The 22,753-nt window shown below is 33.9% G+C and overlaps 1 protein-coding gene across 5 annotated transcripts in view; it reads left to right on the forward strand.

Moving 5' to 3' along the window:
* FAM184A (family with sequence similarity 184 member A) overlaps positions 1-22,753 on the forward strand; it is a 149,059-nt gene that overhangs the window by 95,789 nt on the left and 30,517 nt on the right. For all 5 annotated transcript variants that reach the window (XM_076003025.1, XM_076003024.1, XM_076003027.1 and 2 more), the window contains 4 exons: positions 640-762; positions 5,417-5,578; positions 8,262-8,383; positions 8,831-8,981. In XM_076003025.1, coding sequence (XP_075859140.1) covers positions 640-762; positions 5,417-5,578; positions 8,262-8,383; positions 8,831-8,981 — 558 coding nt within the window. The remainder of the gene's footprint in view (positions 1-639; positions 763-5,416; positions 5,579-8,261; positions 8,384-8,830; positions 8,982-22,753) is intronic.

Genomic DNA, 22,753 nt, shown 5'->3' on the forward strand with positions numbered 1-22,753 from the left:
GGGAGGCTGAGGCAGGAGATTGCTTAAGCCCAGGAGTTTGAGATTGCAGTAAGCTATGATGATGCCACTGCATTGTTGTACAGGTAACAAAGCAAGACCCTGTCTTTAAAAAAAAACAAAACAAAATTACATTGTGCATCATAACTCTAGTTCACCCACCCCATGTGAGAATGAATACAAGAGAACCCATGATGCAGAAAAGAGTTAACATAGCCGGCTTGGGACTACTATCCTTAGAATGGCAAGTTGGCCCTTGGCTGGTAGCTGGGAACTTGGATTTTGGGAGGATTCCCACCATTCCCTGATAAGAATTGCTCATTGTGCCTAAACTGTGTATGCAAATGATGTGGTTTATGCCAAACACCTGCTTTCTTTCTGGGAGTCTGAAATTTGGTATGTCACAGGAGGGAGGTAATATGTGACCATGGCCCAATAAAAAAAGCTGGGCACTGAGTCTCTCATCAGCTTCCCTGGTAGACAGCATTAGAGTCATGTTAACTCTGATTATTGTTAATTAAGGGTAAGGTAAATTTGTAGAGCAAAGTATCAAAATACAAAACAGAATAGTCTTTTCCTTGGATTCTTCAAAGTATATAGTATTTGCAATATTGTTAATTTTTAAAATTTTCTTTTTGTAAGGAATTGGAGGAACAACATAAAAAGGAAAAACTAAACCTGGAAGAAGATAAAAATCATCTTCGGCAAGAGCTAGAAAACCTGAAGAAAATACTGGAAGATAAGTTGAATACAGCCAATCAAGAGGCAAGAATTTTTTTAGGCCTATCACCAATGTTAAATATATTAACACTATTAGTGACTTATTTTGGTGACATTGTATAGGTAGGTGAGCCTCAGTGAAGGTAACATATCTGGAGTAAAAAAATCAAAAAATTTCAATTTATGCTGAATTTTTCATAATTTTGGTTATATCACACCAGGTAAATATTTCCTGTTAAAAACATTAAACCAAGGTGCTTTTGTGGGGAGAATCAAAGGGGAACATCACTGTGTGGAAAAGAAAACAAAAGAGGTTTCTCTGCCCTTTTATAAAACATTAGCTTAGTATTCTGTATACTGTGTCTCTACAATTTCAATAGAATTATAAGATGATAGCTAGAGTCAGTACGCTTAATCTGAGTACTAGTATACAACACTACTCTTTTAAAACTATATGTGAATGAAAGAGAAGAGCAAAGTGAAGTTTCGACCTCAATTCAAAAAAATTCCACATGGGCTAAGGATTAAAATGTAATACAAAATCATGAATATGAATATAAATAAAATATGAAAACACAAGTGACGAACCTTAGGACAAAGAAGGCCTTTTGAACATAATATCCATATCATGAATTAAAAACAGAATATTTATATAGTTAAACCTGAAACTTCTGTATATTAAAATATATCATAAGCAAAATTAAAAGAGAGGAAAAATTGGGATGGATGAAATGAATAATTGACATATTGTATGACTAACAAAGAATTCATGTCTTTAACACCTTAAGAGTGTTTACAAAACAATAAGAAAACTACAGATAACCAATTTGTTTTTACAGACTGAAGAAGAACATGAAAAAACAATTTGTTTTTTTGTAATTTAAGAACTGTAAATGAAATCAATGAGATGCCACTCCATTACAAATAGAATGGGACCATGCAGTGTTGATGAGGGTAAAGAAATAAGCACTCAGAAGCTGCTGGTGGGAATATAAAATTCTATAATTTTCCACGAAAGAGATTTAGCAGCACACATGAAAGCCTCAAAGATGGTCCTTTGACTCGGCAGTTTCATTTCTGTTTATTTAACCTTAGCAGATAATTATGGATTATTGACCAAAATCAGCATTGTTTATGGAAGACATTTAGAAGCACAGAACTCTATCTAGAAGAAAGAAGGAGTCTTTTCTAACTCCCTGGAGTTAGCATTGTTCTGTGCTCCAGGGCTATTTGCATGCTGGGAGGGATTGCTTTTCTCCTGTTTAGAGGTGCCATATGGCCTAACAGCTGCCCTGGTACAAGTGACGGTCAAGAATGTGAGGGCATCCAGGGTCCTTTTAAAAATTAAATACCTACATATTGAGATGTTAAAGAGATTTCATTTCTTCTTAATTGCTAGTAGGTATATATGAATTTTTTTCTGTGATTGACTCATTCATTTGTTCAATAAATATTGAATGGCTGTTAGATACTAAAACACTATGTTAGGCTTGGGGTTTCAGTGGAGTAAGTTAGACATGGTCTCTACTACCATGGAGAGACAGACGGAGAAACAAGTAATTACAAGTCTGATGTATATTGCAAAAGGGTAGTTAGTGATTAACAGGGTCTTGCCAGAATCATAAACTGAAGAAAGTTTATGTAAAGGCCCTGAGGTGTGAGAAATTTCTAGGTATTATACGAATGCCAGTATAGTTGGAGTATGATAGCAACTATAATAATAATTAATATTTATTTAGTGCTTTCTATATCCGGCATTGTTTTATAAAGTCTCTTCTTTATAATATTCTCTCCTTTAATCCTTACAAAAATGCTGTGCAGTAGATACTAGTTACTAAGTCACAGAAAAGTGATATAACTTGCCCAAGACTCATAGTAAATAGGTAAAGCCAGAATTCCAATCCAGGTGGTATGATTTCAGAACGCAAATCTTAACTGTAGTGCTATTTTTCCTTTCAGTGGGTATAAGGCCAAGAGGGGACATTGCCAGGCTGAGGCTAGAGATTTAGGGGCTATGCCATGGAGGCATTATAAGCCACATGAAAGATTTTAAATGGTATCCTAGGAGCAATTGGGAAGCAGTTGGAAGATGTTAAGTGCAAAAAATGTGAATTCTTGCTTGGGGGACAGGGCTTATATACATGTCCATATTTGTAATTTATAAAAAATCCACTTCGGTGTTGCAAGGAGAATGGATCAGAGACGAGCAAAGGTAGATAGATAGATATTCCAGGGAGATTTGTACTTACTGTATTCCCTCAGTGTGCACATTAATAAGAGGAAGCTGACTACTAATCTCTATTGCAAATGACAAAAATCTCAACTCATACTAGACGAATGAAAAAAGGAAATTTATTGATTCATGTGACTAAAAATTCCAAGGATAATGTTAGCATTAGGCATGACTAGATTCAGAACTGAAATTGGTGAGCTCAGTTTGTCTTTTTCTCTTAAGTTGGATTTGTTCTTTGTGTTGATTTCATGCTTCAGTCATGTATTCTGCAGGTACATGTGCAGCTGGCAAAAAACATTTTCCAGGTACCTTTGCAGTCCTGAGATCACTGTGAATAGATAAGCTTAAACCATGTGCTTGTCTTGAGCCAATCCCCATGGCCAACAGTGAGGCGGCTTTACTGGTTTATGCTTTGATCAAGTGCCTCATCCTAGAGTTTGAGTTGAATCCCTACTGAGAACACCCAATAGAGAAGGAGGGTAGATTCCTCAAATGTGAAAAGGAGATTTTGATATTGGGATACAACAGATGTTTTCTACATGTATAGATTTTTATTATATTTTAGAAAACAAACTTTAATCAGTCATGTTATGTTTATCATTTATTATTTGCTTTTTATATTTTATTACATTTAATTTTGCAGAATTTTAAAGTTTTTGCCCATTTAGATATTCTTTATCTCTAATTAGATTCTTAGTTTTTGCAATAGACCTCTATTTTAATTCTTTATATAGTAACTGGAATACTGTTCTTTATAAATTATTTCATGTATTGCATTTGTATGCATAACTATTACTCATCTGAAAGTTTTCTGGATTGTGGAAGAATATTCTCCATGTTGATAAATTTGATTGTTCTTTCCTTACTGATTGTTAACCTAATTTTTACATGTTGCTTTCTAGTTAAAGAATCTTTTCCTATATATTCTTGAATTTAATTATTATAGTAACTCCATGAGGTGGATATTATTACTCCTATTTTATATTGGCAGAACGTGGACTTGAAACTAGATTTTCTGCTAAATTCAATACTCTCCCAACTCTTAAAGCTTCTTTTTTTATATATAGTCATTTATTTATCACTACAATACGTTTTTTAATTCACATAGAAGCGTTATTCTGTGCTCTGGGGCTACTTCCCATGGCCTTTATCGAAGGCCCAGGTCAATAGAAAAAGCAAGGAAGATACAAGTAAGTGATATAGACTAGAGAAAAGGGACACATATTTTAAACATTATAGGTGAATACTATGTAACAATATGCCAATAAATTTTAAAAATTAGGGAAAGGTTTCTTTGTATGTAAATTAAGTTTTTAAAATGATTCAAAGTAATTTAACTATCTAACTAAATCAATTATAACCATGAAAGAAAATGTATTTTCTTTGACATGTATGTCAAACATGTATTTAGAGAGGTACTAGGTAGGCCCAGAGGATGTAAATTTACCAAAATTTCAAGAAACAGGTAATTCTTTTGCCATGAAAATATTTCAGACCACAGAATAAATGGGAAACTCCTCAAATCATTTTATGAGGTTAGCATCTCTTTAGAGACACTAACAAGATAAAATGCTACCACCAGCAGTATTGTTCAGCATATGCATGTGTCAGCATACACCTGCACAGAAACAGGACAGGAAGCCTGTGTACCTGGGAAGGGAATTGTGGGTCAGAGAGAGATTGAAGGAGAATTTTCACCATTTTATTTTTGATGTCTGTACTTATAAGGAAGACCATTCGGATATTGTTCTTAAATTATCAATTTTAATTTATGTAGAATTTTCATAGGCTTAGCCATTTTATAAGAACAGAGTTTTTACTTCATAGCATTTTTCTAAATAATTTAAATTATTTTATTTATGAGTTTTAGTTCTCATAATTTTAGGGTAGGGATTTGCTTAAGCACCAAATTATCTATTAGCTTCTAACTTGATGAGTATAAATTCAACTCAAAGAATTCATGAGACAAATTTTGTGTGGAAACACAGAAATCATAGCTTATTCTAGTTTATAATACATTTACCAGCTTATCAATATTGGCCTAAATTTATCACCTTTGTAAATAACAGGAGATATGTACTTAAATATAAGTGATTCAATTTTAAAAAATGGTTTTAAAAATATTTTTATCTAAATTTTTTCAATCTTTGATATAATCTTTATCTTGATTTAATTCCTTCTTATAGGTATCTTATTATATGATAGAACCAGGAATGCTCTTTGTTAAACCAGTAGTAGCTTGAAAGGGATATCCATTTCTTTACATGGTTGCCATGAAAAGGGGAAACCTTAAATATGGAAGTCTTTTCAAAAGAATCTTTTATTTGAGTCCTTCTTTGAAATTCATCAAGAAATGGTCCAGTCAGTAAAATTACAGCTAAAGAAAAAACTTTAAGAGGAAACAGTAAGACTGTTTTGCTAGTCTATTATAATAAGGTATAATAAAAGTACTTGATTTACTTGCAGATTGGCCGCCTCCAAGATCTGGTAAGGAAAAGTGAACAAGGTCTTGGCTCTGCAGAAGGACTTATTGCGAGTCTTCAGGACTCCCAAGAGAGGCTGCAGAATGAGCTTGGCTTGACTAAAGGCAGGCTAAAGGAGACCAAGGATGCTCTACTAAATGTGGAGGTAATTTCATAATTTGGTAACCTAAACATCAGCAAAATAAAAGCATAATTTAGCCACTTAGCTTAAAGCTATTTAAACATTACATTGTATATAATTAGTGTATTACTTCCTAGAGCTACTATAATAAAGTACTATAAACTAGATGACTAAAACACAACAGAAATTTATTCCTTCACAGTTCTGAGGACTAGAAGTCCAAAATCAAGGTGTTGGCAGGGCCATGCTCCTTCTTAAACCTTTAAGGGAGGATCCTTCCTTGCCTTTTCCAGCTTTTGGTAGCCCTAGGCATTCCTTGTCGTTGGGCAGCACAATTTTAATCTCTGCCTGTCTGCACGTCATCCACCATCTTGAAGGACACCAGTCGTATTAGGTCAGGGGCTCATCCTATTCCAGTTTGACATCATCTTTACTAAATACATTCGTACTGACCTTATTTCCAAATATGGTAACATTCTGAGGTATTGGAATGGTTAGCACTTCAACATAATCTTTTAGGGAACTAATTTAACCCATATCAGTTATAATGTGCACTTCTTTTACTGGTAAGAGTTGGAACTTTCACATATAGCAACTAGGTGCTTCTCTGTGATCTACAAATTTCAGAAAGACTCTGCCTTTTCCCTTCCATTCACTCTGATGAAGAACAGCAAAGATTTAGATGGCCTTAGACACTAGAGAAAAGAATCCATAAAACTGAGGGGATAGCAGCCAGAGAGTTTTTCTTAACCTTTTCCTTCAAAGAGGTGATTTAGAGTATAGGCTCTGAGTCAGTTGGTTGTATGTGAGTTCTGGACCTAACACTTAGCGTGAAACTTTGGGCAAAGCCTCAGTTTCCTCATCTGCACAATGAAGGAGGGGTGGGGATAACTATACATTTCACACTGTTATTGTAGTAATTAAATGAGATAAGCCATTTATAGCACAGTGCTTCACAAAATAGTGAGCATTCAGTAAATGTTGCCTTTTAATATTATTTCAAATTTTATTTTTACGCTTAGAATTGGTGACATTTCAAAAACATGTAAATAAGAACACTTTACCTTGTATATGTTATTTTATTCATGTCTAAGATATAATTATATTCTTTGTACCTTGAATACTTATTACATTCTATTTTTAAATTCTGTGGCAAAATGGATTCTTTCATTTTCATTGAATTGTCTTTTCCTTCTATTAAACTTTATCTAATGGCTATGTGATGTGACAGTGTTAATATAAAACAAGATATTGGATAGTGGTGAAATCTGAGAAAATAGGAAAGTGGCGTAAAGCTGAGCTGGATGACCAGACCTTATGAAGAGGTTTTTTTTCCATTTCCAAAAATAAAAGGTAGATGATGTTTTAAGGTAGCAAAAATGTATTTAAAAATAAATAGTTGAAATACTTCTAACAAATGTTAGTTGAATACAAGTTGTATTTATATGGTACCTCTTGCCTTGGTTTATCCCTGTTTCCTGGCTTTAGGGTATTTTGTCCTCGTTGCATTTTCCCCTCACTGTCTTGGCACTGAGAATTGAGCTTATGGATTCAGTTTCGTTTCTTTAAGGTCTTTTTTCATATTTACATTGTTCTTCTATCAAATAGTAGAAAATAATAAAAATGTTAAGCAAATCATATCAGCTTGTTGATTTTCTATCTGCTTGACAGTTTTAATTAAGAAAATAGAGGTGCCACATCATGGTTTACCACAACTTTGTGTAAGCTTCTTAAGAGCAAGTGTTCTTTTGTACATCTTTTCCTCAAACTCCACCACAATAATATCTAAGAAAGTGCTTCACATCGAGTAAAAGAAATACATTTTAAGTAATCTACTTCATTTAATATTACCTTCGGAGGGAAAAAAGTTATTAGAGGCAGAGCACTTAGTGAAGAGGACAGCTGACTAGGATGGCTGCATTTAGTTTTCAGCACTTACTGCTTCACACTGGCTTGCGTCTTTCCCATTCATGCATCTGGATATACCCCTGAAAACTGCTGCACCACATGCTCTTAGCAGGGATAAAAAGGGCCACTGTGCTCACAGGAGGATGGATTATCTGCTCTTCTTCTGCCTTGTACTCCAAGAACAACTGCACTGCTGGCAGGGACTTGTGGCTGCCAGTGTTGTCCAAACAGGTCACCTCCATCCATCCCTAGGCTCCAGAGTATCACTTGATTTATACGAGTTCACAGGGATTTTGTATGTATTGGATCACATTACCATAACACTGAACACGTGGACCGCTCGTTTGAAGTTACATAATGGTAGGCTAAATACTACATAATTATTTTGATCATGCCATGGGGTAGTACATCTATAATACTTAAGTTTTGAATAAATACCATACTTTTGAATATGATATGAATGAATTTGAAAACATATCTATGTAATGTGTAAATATGTGAAAATAATTAGATAATCTATTGTTAGATACTTATGATATGGAAGGCTTAATTAAAATGATTAATGCTGACTTTAAAGTATTTAAATACTTTGTTACATTATAAGCTTGAATAAAATATAGTCTGAGAAATGATATTTAAAATTTAAAATGTTTTATATGTTTTTTGTCATAGAGGCATTACCAATTTTTGCAATAGAAGAATTTAAAAATTATAATATAAGCACTCTACTTAGTTGAAATAACCAGCAGTATCTTTGCTTTTTAAGACTCGTCTTCATTGAAAAGTTTTTATTCTTCAGGATGAGCTAGAACAAGAAAGGCAACAGCATGAAGAAATACTTGCAACCATGAAAGAAGAAGAGAAGCTCAGAGTGGAGAGAATGGCCCATGACTTAGAAATCAAGTGGACTGAAAATCTTAGGTATGCTTTTTACTCTATAATGTAATCTCACCAAATACTGATAGGCAAGAACATTTTTATCTTGTATGGCTCATGTTGTCACATTATTAAAGACATAGCAGCAGTATTTTAAAGGCAGTTTTTCGATGATTAGATGCAGAGCAATTGGAAATCTTTTTTTCTCTGATTTCATTTACTTAAATATAAAATAGGCAGAGAACTAACCTGAAGTCAGAAGATTTATTTGTTCTAGTACCTATTCTGCCATTAATGCATTGGTATATCAATGATTTTGTGTAAGTTACCAATTTACCGTATAGTTCTTAACTATAAAATAATCTACTCTTACTTACAGTCACAGACTTTTGTAGAGGATTGAGTGCTTAGGAAACCTGTGAACGACTATGCTACAGTTACCGAAGGAATAATTCTCTTTATAAAGTGAATGCATTTATTATTTTATTCTAGACGGGAGTGTTCTAAACTTCGGGAAGAGTTAAGGCTTCAACATGAAGAGGATAAGAAGTCAGCGATGTCTCAACTTTTGCAATTAAAAGAGCGAGAGAAAAATGCAGCTAGAGATTCATGGCAGAAGAAAGTAGAAGATCTCTTAAACCAGGTAATTAGTCATGTGTACATTATGAATATTCATTTCCCTTGACATTGTCTAAGGAAATATTGTAAAACATTCTATGTTAATTCACTGTATTTTGTTATTTTTCATAAGCAAACTTAAGATTTTAAAAATATATAAAATCAGGGAGACATTCATAAACTTATGAAACATTGTGCTAAATTATTGTTATATATGTAGTCCCTACTTAGTGAAGAAGAATTTATAACTTTATAGTTTAATATTTGAACTAAACACATTCACAATATTAAATGGGAAAGTTACCTATTTTTTGAAAGTATAAAATCTTTTTTTACTAGATACCATTTGGGCAACAGAAGGTAAAATTTATTAAATGTATCCTGATTACCTAAAACCACTTATCAAAAATGAGCAGTTTACTTCTTTCTCACCAATGGGATATTGGCTTTTATGCTTCAAAATGCTTTAATAAAGCTCCTTGGAGAGAGTATTACATAAACAAAAGGTGGTAATATTCCTAAATCTATCTTTTTATGTCATGCTTACCTATTTCCAGAAGATTTATAACTATAATGAAAAGAATTTGCACACTTTTACTCATTTACACAACTTCTAAATTTATGAATTCTTAGCATTCTCCTGCAAAGCCAGTAATTAAATAGGACTGACTGTGAGTCACCAGTTGATAAGCAAGTACAGAACTTGGACAAGCAGCAGCTCGGTAATTTAGCACTAGAAATCCACTATTATCTTTCTATTTGTGAGCATGATGAACTTCAAAATAAACAAGATAGGCTTTTTGTAAGATGATTTGTATGTATAAGTACATATATGTAGCGTCTTTCAAAAGCCAGATGCAGTGTTGCACCTGTAGTTTCAGCTACTTTAGAGGCTGAGGTCGGAGGATCATTTGAGCCTGGTGTTCAAATCTAGCCTGAGCAACATAGTAAGAAGATCTGTCTCAAAATAAATAAATAATAGTAATATTTGGGGCTAGGACCTGACAATTTATGTCTGGTATTTTGTAATAATTTATAATGTTACTCTGAAAAGGGACAATACCTATGTGTGTGCATGTGTGTACACACATATACACACACACGCACACACACAGAGGACTTTTTGTGAATCATTTGAAGCCTTTGAAACTCAGACAAAAATAAGAACAAGGAGGATAGTAACTCATACCTATAATCCCAGCACTTTGGGAGGCCAAGGCAGAAGGATCCCTTGAGTCCAAGAGTTCAAGATCAACCTGGGCAACATAGTGAGATCCCATTCCTACAAAATATTTTTAAAAAATAGCCAGACTTGGTGGCAAAAGGAAACAGCTCTTACCAGAAGTTGGATACTTTACATTCCACTTAGGTACTGAGAAGGACAGATTTTACTGAGTAGAGTGGTACTAATCCTAAACTCCTAGAAGTCTGCCTAGATTTTCAACAAGAACTTATTGACCATAGACATTTTTTGGCCAGGCTTGCTCTGTAAAGTGAGCCCACCACTTCTCCCACTCATTTTCTATTAAATTATTTTATTTATTATTCCTGTAATCTCTCATAGTAGAATGTCAGATTTCATCCTTCTCTGATTTGTCTTTTTTTTGCTTTGGATGTCTATTCAACAAGGTTCATTCCTGAGAAGACTTAATGCTTTGCATCTTGCGGTTCTGTGTATCATAAAATCATTTATTACATAGTAGTTTCAGGTTTTGCCAGCTCTACAGAGAGATTTTTTTTATCAGTTTTCAAAGATTAAATATAAATATCAAGAAAACCAGGAATTAATTGTCTCCAAAGGTAGAACTGTTCTGTGATGCTCCATGCTATCCAGCCATTCCCAAGATTGTAGTATCTTCCTTTCTTCCTACTTCTAAAATGTATAGGGTACACACATTAGCATAGATAAACTAGAAAATAACTGTTGTACTCCAGGATTTCACTGAGAATGTAAGAGAAACCATAAAGGAACAAATCCTATGAGTTGATGGACTACTTAGGGAAAGGAGAAGAAAATGTTAAAGGTGATTTGGGATTTGAGCAGAGTAATGAAAAGGAGACCATCATCCAAGACAAGTGGGTAGAATGAGCTACTCATTTGGGTTGGGGTAGGAAGCAGTGGGGAGTCAAGAGGGTAAGTTTTGTTTTAGATATACTGATTTTGTAAGCACAGGGTATTTCAGAATTTTTCACATTCAGTAAGAAAGAGCAATGACTAGAGTAAGAAAAAGAGACTTACAATAAGTACTCCTGGTCAAGAGTAATTAGAAGGCCCATTTCATTAAGGTTTATTGCATACCAATTTCTGATTTCTAATGTTGAAATTATAATGTTTTAGAAATACCAGCTTAAACATATGACTAATATCAATTTATCTCTTCTTTTTGCTTTTTTAAAAAGTAATTGCTGAAAAATTTTAAATTAGACACATGGCTCTCATTTGTGCCTTTCAATTATATTTCAGTTATATAGCACTGGTCTAGACTATCTAGATCACAAAACTATTGGGTAAATTTGACGTTACAGCTCAATACTCCTTCTGCCACTGCTTCTCTTAGCTTTAAATTAAGTTTTATGTTAGTAAGGAAAGTATTCTCTCTCTTTTAGAAATTATATTTCTGCCTATAGGAAAAAAATTACATTTTCATCAGTTTTTATGTATCTTTTTTTAAGTCCTTTTTAAATGAGTAATAGCACTACCTTTTAATGGAAGAATAAATGGAAGTAGACTCTGAGGAAGAGAGAACAGCAAGAGCCCTGGAATAATCATGTCTTTCCAGGGTAACTCAGTCAGAGACTCTGCCAGATCCCTCAGCGCTGACAGCAGGGAGGCTGGCCCTCAAGGCTCTGACTGCTCTCCTAGACACCAGGAGAGCAGGAAACGTTGTAAAACAGACATCACTTCCATCCTGAGCCCTGGGAAAGAGGTGGCCGGCATAAGGGAAGTCAAAGGGAAAAGAAACAGAAAGAGTGAAGAGAAATAGCATATGGAGAAAAGAGAAAAACCAGCTAGAAAAGAGAATGGGAATAGTTGGCATGACCTGATTTTGCTTTCGCAGAAAATATGGAATGGAGTTAAAAACAAGCAAAAACCAACCAAAATCCATCATTCCTCATTCTTCCTACTTCAGTTCCTGGATTCAAAGTTAACTTGCGATATTTTGCTTAGTAAATTTGGAAGTTTGTCTTTAATTTCTCTTCAGCCAAAAAAATTAATGACATCATTACTTCAGCTGCGTTATATCTTCTTTTATCAGACTCATGCAGTTAGTATTCCTCCTCTTGAGATTTTTTTCCTCCTCTTTAGTTTTCTTCTAATATAAACAGTACTAAATTGTCTTCTAAATTAATCTAGAAGTATTTCATTATTAATTTTTAATTTTCTTTTCTCTACCCAAACCACCATTTTAAATTCATCCAATTCCTAAATTGGCACCTTTAGGAGAAAAGAGTGATGAGATGGAGCTATGAAATCTGTACCTAGCTTTAAAAGAACTATTTAAAATACTAGGCAGTTACTAATGAGTACTGGGCAAGTTTTGTTCTGCGGAACACTATAGTGAAACCTGCCATGACATCCAGAACAGTTGGTGACTTCAGAGGTGCTAAGGCCCAGGACACACTTGAAAAATACTTATGAACATTTAGATAGCATTATAGTAACAATTCAACTCAATCTGTTTCTGTTTCATGTAACAGAAGATACTAAAAAGAATTAAAATATTTTGGATATGAAAGGGTTCAGTGGTCATGGGATTGTAAAGTTATTTAAGACTGAGTCTTTGAGACAAGAGTTAAGAATAACCTAACATATTAGCTTGTTTCCACCTTAATTTCATTCATAAATGAATGAAATTCAAAAAAGAATTTCATTCTTTTTTTTTTTTTTTTTTTTGATACAGAGTCTCTTTCTGTTGCTAGGGCTAGAGTGCCTCTGTTGCCAGGGCTAGAGTGCCGTGGCGTCAGCCTCGCTCACGGCAACCTCAAACTCCTGGGTTCAAGCAATCCTTCTGCCTCAGCCTTCCAAGTAGTGGGGACTACAGGCATGTGCCACCATGTCTGGCTAACTTTCTCTACATAGATTTTTAGGTGTCTGGCTAATTATTTTCTATTTTTAGTAGAGATGGGGTCTCGCTCTTGCTCAGGCTGGTCTCGAACTCCTGATCTTGAGTGATCGTCCCACCTCAGCCTCCCAGAATGAATGAAATTCATATTATGTTATTACTATTTTAGTTTAAGTATCGAACAATGGTTTGTGACTTATTTTTTTGCTTTGAGAGACTTATTAGAGCCGTGAATCCCACTTCTAAATCCTCGATTTGTTGGTTGCTTTCTTCTGGTAGTATATTTAAAATTAACATTAGAAAAAGATTTTGCACAATTTGCTTTAAGAAATTATAGTACTATATATTAAATGTTGAATTTGGAATTCTTTTAAGCTTTAACATATTTTAGTTGAATTTCAGTGCAAGATTAATATTGGTATTGTTTCAAGAAAGTTAGGAATTTAAGAAATGATGCATCTTTTGTCAGTAATGAGAATTTTATCCTATTGCTTGAGGTTTTTTTATTCAAACTAGAATTGGAACTCAAACAATAACCATTATGAAAACCTGTGGGTATATGCATATGGCATGTCATCTACGCATCAAGCATTAGTAGTGCTTTTTATTAAGCCCTATGGCAATGTAGCACCTTTGATTACATAATAGTATGGTGATTCTGATGTAATTACAATTAGTTTTCTGGGTGTGTCCTATTTCCCACTTCCACCATTCAGTATGGCTTTATAGGCTCTTTGTGATAGCCCTTGGGCTTTTTCAATGGCTCTAGTCTTGGCCTGCATCATTTCCATGTTTATTTAAAAAAAATTTCTAGGTGCTGAAATCTGGGTGTAAGGAATTACTTTTGTATCTACTTTCATATATTCATCCATTTATTCAGTCAAAATTGAGTGCCTCTGGTATGCCAAGCCCTGTGCCAGCCTAGCAGTGGGGTCAGAGTGATCTTTGCCTTCCTTGTGCTTGCAGGGTAGGAAAGCAGGTATTAGATTACAACTGTGGTAAACAGTCATGTGTAACAGGGAGACCTAACATAGTCTGGGAACTTGGGGAAGGTTTCTCTGGATGTGGGATTCTTCACCTGAGATTTGAAAGGGAAGGAACCAGGCCAAGAGAAGGAGAACAGCATTCTGATTATTGAGGGCAGGAGCAGAGCATGTAAAGGCCTCAGGCAGCTCCTAAGACCTGGAGAGAAGAGAGTTGGGAATCTGGGAGGTTGGCAGGTCAGAATATGGTGGGCCTTGTTTGCATTGTTAGAGAACTGGAATTTTATCCAAAGAGCAATGAGGAGCTATTGAAGGACTTTAATCAGAAGTATGAAATATTCAAATATTGTGATTCCAAAACTCTGGCTGCAATATAGAAAATTGATTAGGGTGGAACAAGCTAGATGCCAGTCAGTGAACATTGCTTCCCTCTAGGCAGCCTTTCTGTGCTGAGATTTATATTTTCTGGACAAATGTTCAGTATACTTAGTATACTCATTAGTTCATTTCCCTGAGAGGGTACATTTCTAAATCTTAGAATCTGTTGACTTTTGTCAACAGGATTTCTCTATGAGATATATATATATATATATACCATCTAAATAACTTATTTCTTTTTAGTTTTCCAGAATTCTCTTTACTGCTTCTGTTGTTATTGAGGAGAGGGGAGAAGTAAGGTAGAGAGTGGCGAAAAGTAACTCAATATTAAAAGTTCTTAGCATTTATTGAGTCTTTGAATAAACATTTATTGACCATTTACTCTGTGCCAGGCACCAAGTTAGGCACTTTGGATGCAAAATATGAATAACACAGGTTCTCTGTCCTCTAAAAGCTTACAGTTTGGTGGGTTTCAATATTTATATAATGATAATTGCAAGCATGTAAAACCTTGTCCTATTTTCTAAATGCATAAACTGAGGTTTAGAACAATGAGGTAAATAACTCCTAAGAGCTTTGTTTTTTATGTACAAAGTGCTAAATTTCTAAGTGCAGCAACTTTTTTTTAGTTATTTTACAATTTTTTTCCTCATTTGTCTGAAAGTCTGATTTTACTCCTCCTTCAAGAACAGAAATGGAACACATTAAGAAAGCTTTCTAGGTAGAAGTCTCTGAGTGCTCTCAGTTAAAGAGGAGCCCTTAAGGCCTTTTCACTCATGTCAAAAATTAACAAGAAATTTAAGGTGCTTTAATCAAGTTGACTATTATATAAGACATCAGTTTTTGTTAACATGGATCTTGCTCATATACAATGCTTTCCAAATAATATTTTTGCATACAAATTTTTAGTTTGTCTTGTATTACTTCAAGTAGGCATTTATGGTGTCTTAGCTTGAGCTGCTATGGCAGAAGGCCACAGACTGGGTGGCTTATAAACAACAGCAATTTATTTCTTACAATTTCTGGAGGCTGGGAAGTGCATGATCAAAATGCCAGAAGATTTGATATCTGGTGAGGGTCTGCCTCATGGTTCACAGTCAGCTGTCTTCTCACTGCATTCTCATGTAGCAGAAGGGCTAAGGGAGCTCTCGGGGGTCTCTTTTATAAGGGCTTCACCCTTCTGACATAATCACCTATCAAAGGCCCCACTTCCTAGTACCATCACATTCAGGGTCCGGAGTTCAACATATGAATTTTGAGGGGGACACTAACATTCATTCTATAACATTCCACCCCTGGGCTCCCTCAAGTTTATGTCTTCCTCACATGTAAAATATTAATACATTCACTACAACTCCAAAAGTCTTACCTTGTTCCAGCTTCAACTCTAAAGTCTAAAATCCAAACAAAGTCTCATCTAAATATCATCTAAATCAGATTTGGATGAGACTCAGGCAAATGGCTCTGCAGCTGCAAACCTGTGAAACCAAACAAGTTTTGTGCTTCCAGAGTACAGTGGCAGGACATGCATAGGATTGACATTTCCATCCCAAAAGGGAGAAACAGAAAAGAAGAAAGGGTTCTGTTGATTCCAAGTAAGTTCAAAGTGCAAAACAAACTTCATGAGATCTTAAGGCTTGAGAATAATCCTTTTGGGTCAATGCTGTGTCTCCAGGCCCCCTGGGGCAGAGGTCCTACCTTCCGGAATCACTGGGGGAGGCTTCTCGCCTTCTCATATTATTTTTTCAACTCTAGTAAACTATATCCCGAAATATGTTAGTCTTAGTTATTAGTAAAAAATTGTTTTCCAAATTGAAACTATCTTTAATTCATGCTACTCTAAGGAATAATCACATTATGCAACAAAATAAAAGATAATTATATTCTGTCTGAAAATTTGATTAGTGTCTAGAATAAAAACCATTTAAAAGTAACTTTTGTATTTAAATTAGTAATATAAATCAGGGGTCCCCAACCTATGGTGAGTTGTATAATTATTTCATTATATATTACAATGTAATAATAATAGAAATAAAGTACATAATAAATGTAATGTGCTTGAATCATCTCGAAAATAATCCTCCCCCTCCCTGGTCTGTGGAAAAATTGTCTTCCATGAAAACAGTCCCTGGTGCCAAAAAAGTTGGGGACCACTGATATAAATTAAATATACTATTTTGTATTTTGGGAAGATAAAAGTGAGGTTATTGAAAATGAAGTCACAATTTTATTATCCCCCATATTTAGGAGGAAGGAGGATATAAATTTCTCCAATGGTTTATCACTTAAAATTTCAAATAATTTCTGGAACATGGACAGGGATCATAGATAATTTTGCCAAATATATCCTAGAAAATAGGACTAAAAAGATATAAAGTCATCTCTTTTTCCTTTTCCCAAGTACAAAACCAGGTGATTATTAAATCTTCACATTTTCAATAATTATCTCATATTTATTTCTGGCCCCAAAATTATGTGATCAATCAAGTTAGTGTTGTGGTTCTCATCTGCTCATTTCTCTTAAGAGAAATCCTCCATAAAGCTAAAGCAAACTGGATGTAAAGCTCTGAATAGTTATATTGTAGATTTCTGGGAGGAATTTACAATAGTAATATCCCCTCTAGGTTCTTCAGAAACCATTCTCTTTTAGACTGAAGTCTGATGTATATGTTCTAGCCTTTAGTGTTTTGCATAGGTAAGTCTGACAGCCCACAAACATAGCAGACATTGTTTTAAGAGACTACAGATAAATTTAGACTGTGTCTTAAATTTCTTTTTGTTTAATTTCTTTCTCAGAACTGTTTTCAGCTTATTTTTTCTTGAGCACATTATAATTAATGTTCTGTGTTTTACTCTCCCTTCTTATCTCTCTTTCTTTCACTTAGTTGATTTCTGAATGTTTCCCTTTATTCCTGTGATCTTTTCTTCATAGCGGCACTCTCTCGGTGAAGCTTTGCATAAATCTATCAACAATGTAAGTGAGCGGCACTTACAATTTGTACACAAGGGCATGTTGCACTTTTCATTTTGCATAAGTGACATCACTGCTTTAAAGCTTTAACTTATACGAAACATACAGTTTGGCATTCAGTAAGATATATTTTATTTATGGATAATAATAGCTTGTAACTTTCAGCGATTCATTTGTGTTTGTGTATACATCTACCACATTGTATTAATAAGCATATAATAAGCCAATCAAGATTTTATATCTCAAACATAAAATTATTTGTTTTTACATTTTCTTTGAAAGATATAATAATATTTTTGGAAAATTACTATTGACTATCATAAAAATAGAAATAAATGTAAAAATTTATTTTTGTTAAACTATTTTTTGAAAAAGTAGTATTAATAGATTTCTTTATTTAAAAACATCAGATTGTTACTAAATTTCATGAGATTTAGAACATTTTACATTTTCAAGTTATAATTTCTAACAGATGAAAAGCAAAATGGAGTAAACCCCTTTCCTAAGAATTGGCAAAGCTATTATTGTTTACTTATGTACACTCAAGTATGCAGAAATTAAGCTTCAAAATAATATTCCATTTGCCACTCAAAATTTTTTCTTTCCATATGAAGAGAAAAAATGAAATTTATTTTCACATCAAACCCACATTCAACTTGTCCTTTAAAATAAGGTAACAGAATTGAACATCTTTGACTATTTTTCTTGATATCCTAGGACAGGAGTCAGCAAACTTTGTCTGGAAAGGGCCAGACAGTAAATACTTTTGGCTTTGTGGGCCACACAGTTTCTATGGCAAATACTCAACTGTGCTGCTATAGTGTGAACATACTCAGAGACAGTATGTAAATGATGGGTGTGGCTGTGTTGCAATACAATTTAATTTACAAAAACAAACTCTAGTTTGCCAACCACTGCCCTAGAGAAATCAAAGCTTTTACTCTAGAGATGTCCTAGAATTGGGACATCTAGAATTCTGATATTTATTAGAAACTCTTTCATCATATATCCCTTATTTGTTTCTACTATCTAAGGAAAATTTTACCTGCCTTTGCTAGTCAACTTTTCTTTCTACTAGAAAAAAAAAAAATTAGAAAAATACAAATACATTCAGCATCATTTTAAAAATCTATTTTAAAATATGCAACAAACATTTATCTCAGTGTTGGTGAAATAAGGCTACATTTAAAAATTCTTTTTAGTAGTCATATAGAACATAGAATTTTGGCATAACAGCTATATCAATCCAGATGTTTTGGCATATATGCTAATTGGGCTAGAAATAAGAACCCAAGATATTTTCAAAATTAACTAAATTGTATTTCAGAATATTTGTGACAGCATAGTCACTTTTTCCTTAATAATTATAAATGAAAAAGTATCCATTAAATAAAAACCATCTTATTGAAATTAAGTCTGTTGGTAACTGGAATTAGAAATGCCTTGATTCATCTCCTGCAAGAAAAGGGGGTTGGTAACACAGTGAAATCCCCATTTAATTAATTCTCTTTTGTAACATCATAGTCCTTAAAGATCACCTTTTCACTCTGTCATCATCCACAACAGTGTGACCTTCTCAGAGTGCTGTGCTCAGCAGGGTGAGCACCTACCCCACCTCTGCAGTTTTTATCCCCACCTTTCATGTAAAAGCTCAATGCTTATCAAAGTTCTTCTCTGTACATCTTGTCTTCTAATAAACATGTGATCGTTGATTCATCTCTCCTTTATAGATGTTTTCTAATTAGTTTTAGTTAAGAATAAGAGAATAATTGTGAACAGATGCCACAAATATCTTAAGGACATTAAGAAGCCTTGTTGTAGCTCTTAATAAATAAACTCAATTTATAAGTCTTTTTAGAAAATACCAAAAAAGGATAAATAATTCAGAATCCATAATTCCTAATTTTACAAGTATAAATTTACTTTTCTTGACTAGACTCTTCAGTAATAGCAAATTAGTGGTTAAAAAGGGAAAAATATCAGAAAGAATTAAAATATTTGAGCATCTTCAAACATTTTACATAAGTTATTGACATATCAATTATTCTTACTATTCTCTACCAAAACTAAGTTAGCAGTTTTTAATGTTGCTTTATATACTTGAAAGTATTGGACTTAATATTAATGCCTTAGAATTAGATTACTGTGCCTTTCTTGTCCCAGTCATAATTCATCTGTTGGTGCTAGCAGAGGGGCCTACCTTCTAGGGATTTCCATTCAATCCCTGAGCAAACTCTAGAGTTGAGCTAACTGGGAAGTAATAAAAGGAGGAAGGGCTATTGGAGGATCAAAGAACAGTGCCTGCCACAGGTTGTCTATGTAATGGGGCATATTTAAATATCACGTATACAGTATGAATACTACTTTGAAGGGAAAAAAAACTACAAAAACACAAACTCAGTGGCCTCCCTGATGGATAATTATTAGACATCATTAAATAAATCCCTTGGCATACTTATCTTGGAGAAAGGTACATCAAGCTGGTGTGTGAATACCACCCCATCAACACCTGCAGGTCAGGACACCTCACAGTTTCACCTTTGAAGGGTGTTTATTTCTCAGTGTGATACATATATTATAGAATGTCTGTCCCCATCAGCTGCCCCAGGGATCACTGTTTTAGCTACTGTGGACATAAAACATGATGTTTTGAGGTGTGCCCTGCAGCCTGTAGCTTTTGTATGTTTGATACGGCCAATATTTTTGTCATATCATAGTAGATATATTATCTACATTTCATGAAAATTATCTAATCATTTATACATGATATAGCTTAAAAAGCAAAAGAGTTACTTATATCAAGAGAGACCTAATTTTTAGAGTCTGCAGAGACACATACTAAAGTATTGGCACTCTTTAGCCTTAGGGATTGGGATTTGGCAAGGAAAGAGAATTAAAGATACTTTCCTTTTTATTTTCTATACTACTATATTTTTTAAATTTCCCCAATGAATACTTTTTACTTTGGTAACTAGGAATAAAATATGTTGGGCAGTCTGGGCCCAATTCTAGACCTACTAAATCAGAATCTCAAGGGATCAGGGCCTAGGTAACTGTCTTTATTAAAGTCTACAGAGGCCAGGTGTGGTGGCTCATGCCTGTAATCCCAGCACTTTGGGGGGCTGAGGTGGGAGAGGATCACTTGAGGCCAGGAGTTGGAAACCAGCCTGGGCAACGTAGTGAGACCCTGTCTTTACAAAAAACCAAAGTCTACAGAGATGATTCTGATATACAGCCAGGTGTGAGAACCATAGATTACTATCTCAAGACATGCTTTGAGGACAAATTATTTTATGCTTTTTGTATTATTTTCATTTCTGTAACAAGACTGATGTCTTTTGGGAAAAATGACACCAACATTGCATCAAAAACCAAAGATTGTAGGTAAGATGTACATAATTAATAACATGTCTCATGCTGACATCCTGTCATACTCAGTACCTCTGATTTAATGTTTCAGAGGGGTCTTCTGCAACACCATTGTGGAGATACAGAATCCATACATTTTTAATTTTACTTTTTTCTTTCTGAAATTTTTACAAAACTTTATGTTCAAAATTTTTAAAAAGATAGCAAAACAAAAAGACAACAGTATTTTAAATGGTAGAGATCAGAAGGTAGCAATTACTACCAATGCAGTTTGGCCTTTAAAATTGTTTGTAAAATATGTAGTACCTTTTAATCAGTAGAATGTATTATATAATTCATAGCTAGAATGCTATGGTAAGAATTTTAAAAATAAAGATCAGATTTGTTTCTGAAATAAGGATTCTCATTGGTTTATTTAAAAATAACAAAATAAAAAACATTAAAAATTTTAAAATTGTAATGTGTAGAAACTAATACCACATACTACATAATTTGAATATATAATTCAAAACAGCTATTATTCATTTATTCAACACATGCCTTTCTAGATGTTCTAGGATTCTGTAACAAAAGTACTGATCAAGGTTGCCCAAACCTTTTAATGCAAAGTTTTTGTTCTCTTTTGTTTTGAATTAATGAAGTTTTACATTAATATGTATTTCCATAAAGTATATTAAACTCAGCTATGTTAATTATAGCTATAAAACATTAGTTCATTTTACATTGCTTTGCTTATTATTTGTCTTTTAAAGTGCTGTGTAATTTTCATGCTGAATAAAGGCTGATTATTTATTGCAGTTCTAAAAATGTATTTATAAAAAGAACAAAATAAGTTTTGATGCTGCATTGCATGATTAAGGCTTTCTGCATATAATTTATGTTACTGTCTTGAGCATGAATCTGGAGATTTTAGATAGCCTTAATATTATCTTGGTGTGCTTTCAAAGTTAATAATACAAAACATCTAAGTATATTTGAACATTAAAATGCATGATAATATCTTTCTGCATATAGTTTATATTATTTTCTTGAGTGTAGATACAAAGATTAATCATATATCCTAAAATGAAATGTACTATTTTGGAGTTCTTTCAAGGTAAAGTATATTATAATGTGAAATATTTAAGTATATTTTATTTAAGCTGGATAAATAAAACTGTTCATAGATTTTAAATATATAACTATAACTGTAGTACTTCATTCATGCATTCATTTTTAAATGTTATATTTCTTCATAAGTTTCATTCTTAACAAGCTCAAGTATGAGTCAAATTTTAACACATGGGAAATGTATTGACACAGTGAACTTTTGAAGTTGTTATTACAGAAAATAAGATTCACCATTGTGAACTAATTGGCTTCTTAGTCATCTGAGTGCACACTCAGTTTGAGGATGGGGTCCAGGGCCAGTGCTAGTCTATAATGTGACTTTTGTGCAAAGCAGAAATACATACCCATCTTTTTGGGTGGACACAGATTTGTACCAGGGTGGACAGCTTAGCAGAATGCTGGGTAGATTTTAGTCCCCAGTTGGTCAGGTGCCAAGTAAGAACTTTGAGAATATCAATCATTATTCTATGTGTAACACACACTCTTCCTAGCTTTCCCATATAGATTCTAACATTATCACAAGAGAAATACAAGGCAGTCATCACAGGTCCTCATGCTGAGACTGGAATTAGGGCTGGACCTGGGAAGAGAACGGATATAGGCGCCTTCTCTATTTCAATACCAGCTGGCCAGGCTGACAATGGATCTACCAATGACACATCAGTGTTCACAAACACATATTTTTGTTGCATGTTACCCTTTTATAATTTATTTTTGCCTTCTGGGCTGTCTTTAATATTTGTTTCATCTTGATTTTTCCTGCATAAAATGGTCACATGGTGTAATTTATCTTACTTCACAAGTATGGCCTTAGCTGTGGCTGTGACATCTCATGCACTTTTCACATTTGCAGGGTTTATTTCAGTCTGTAAATCATAGGTGCTGCTCCATTTAGAGGTATAGGGGGTTGTATTGCCTGGAG

The sequence above is a fragment of the Microcebus murinus genome, chromosome 5 (assembly GCF_040939455.1).
Source record: "Microcebus murinus isolate Inina chromosome 5, M.murinus_Inina_mat1.0, whole genome shotgun sequence".
Lineage (NCBI taxonomy): Eukaryota > Metazoa > Chordata > Mammalia > Primates > Cheirogaleidae > Microcebus > Microcebus murinus.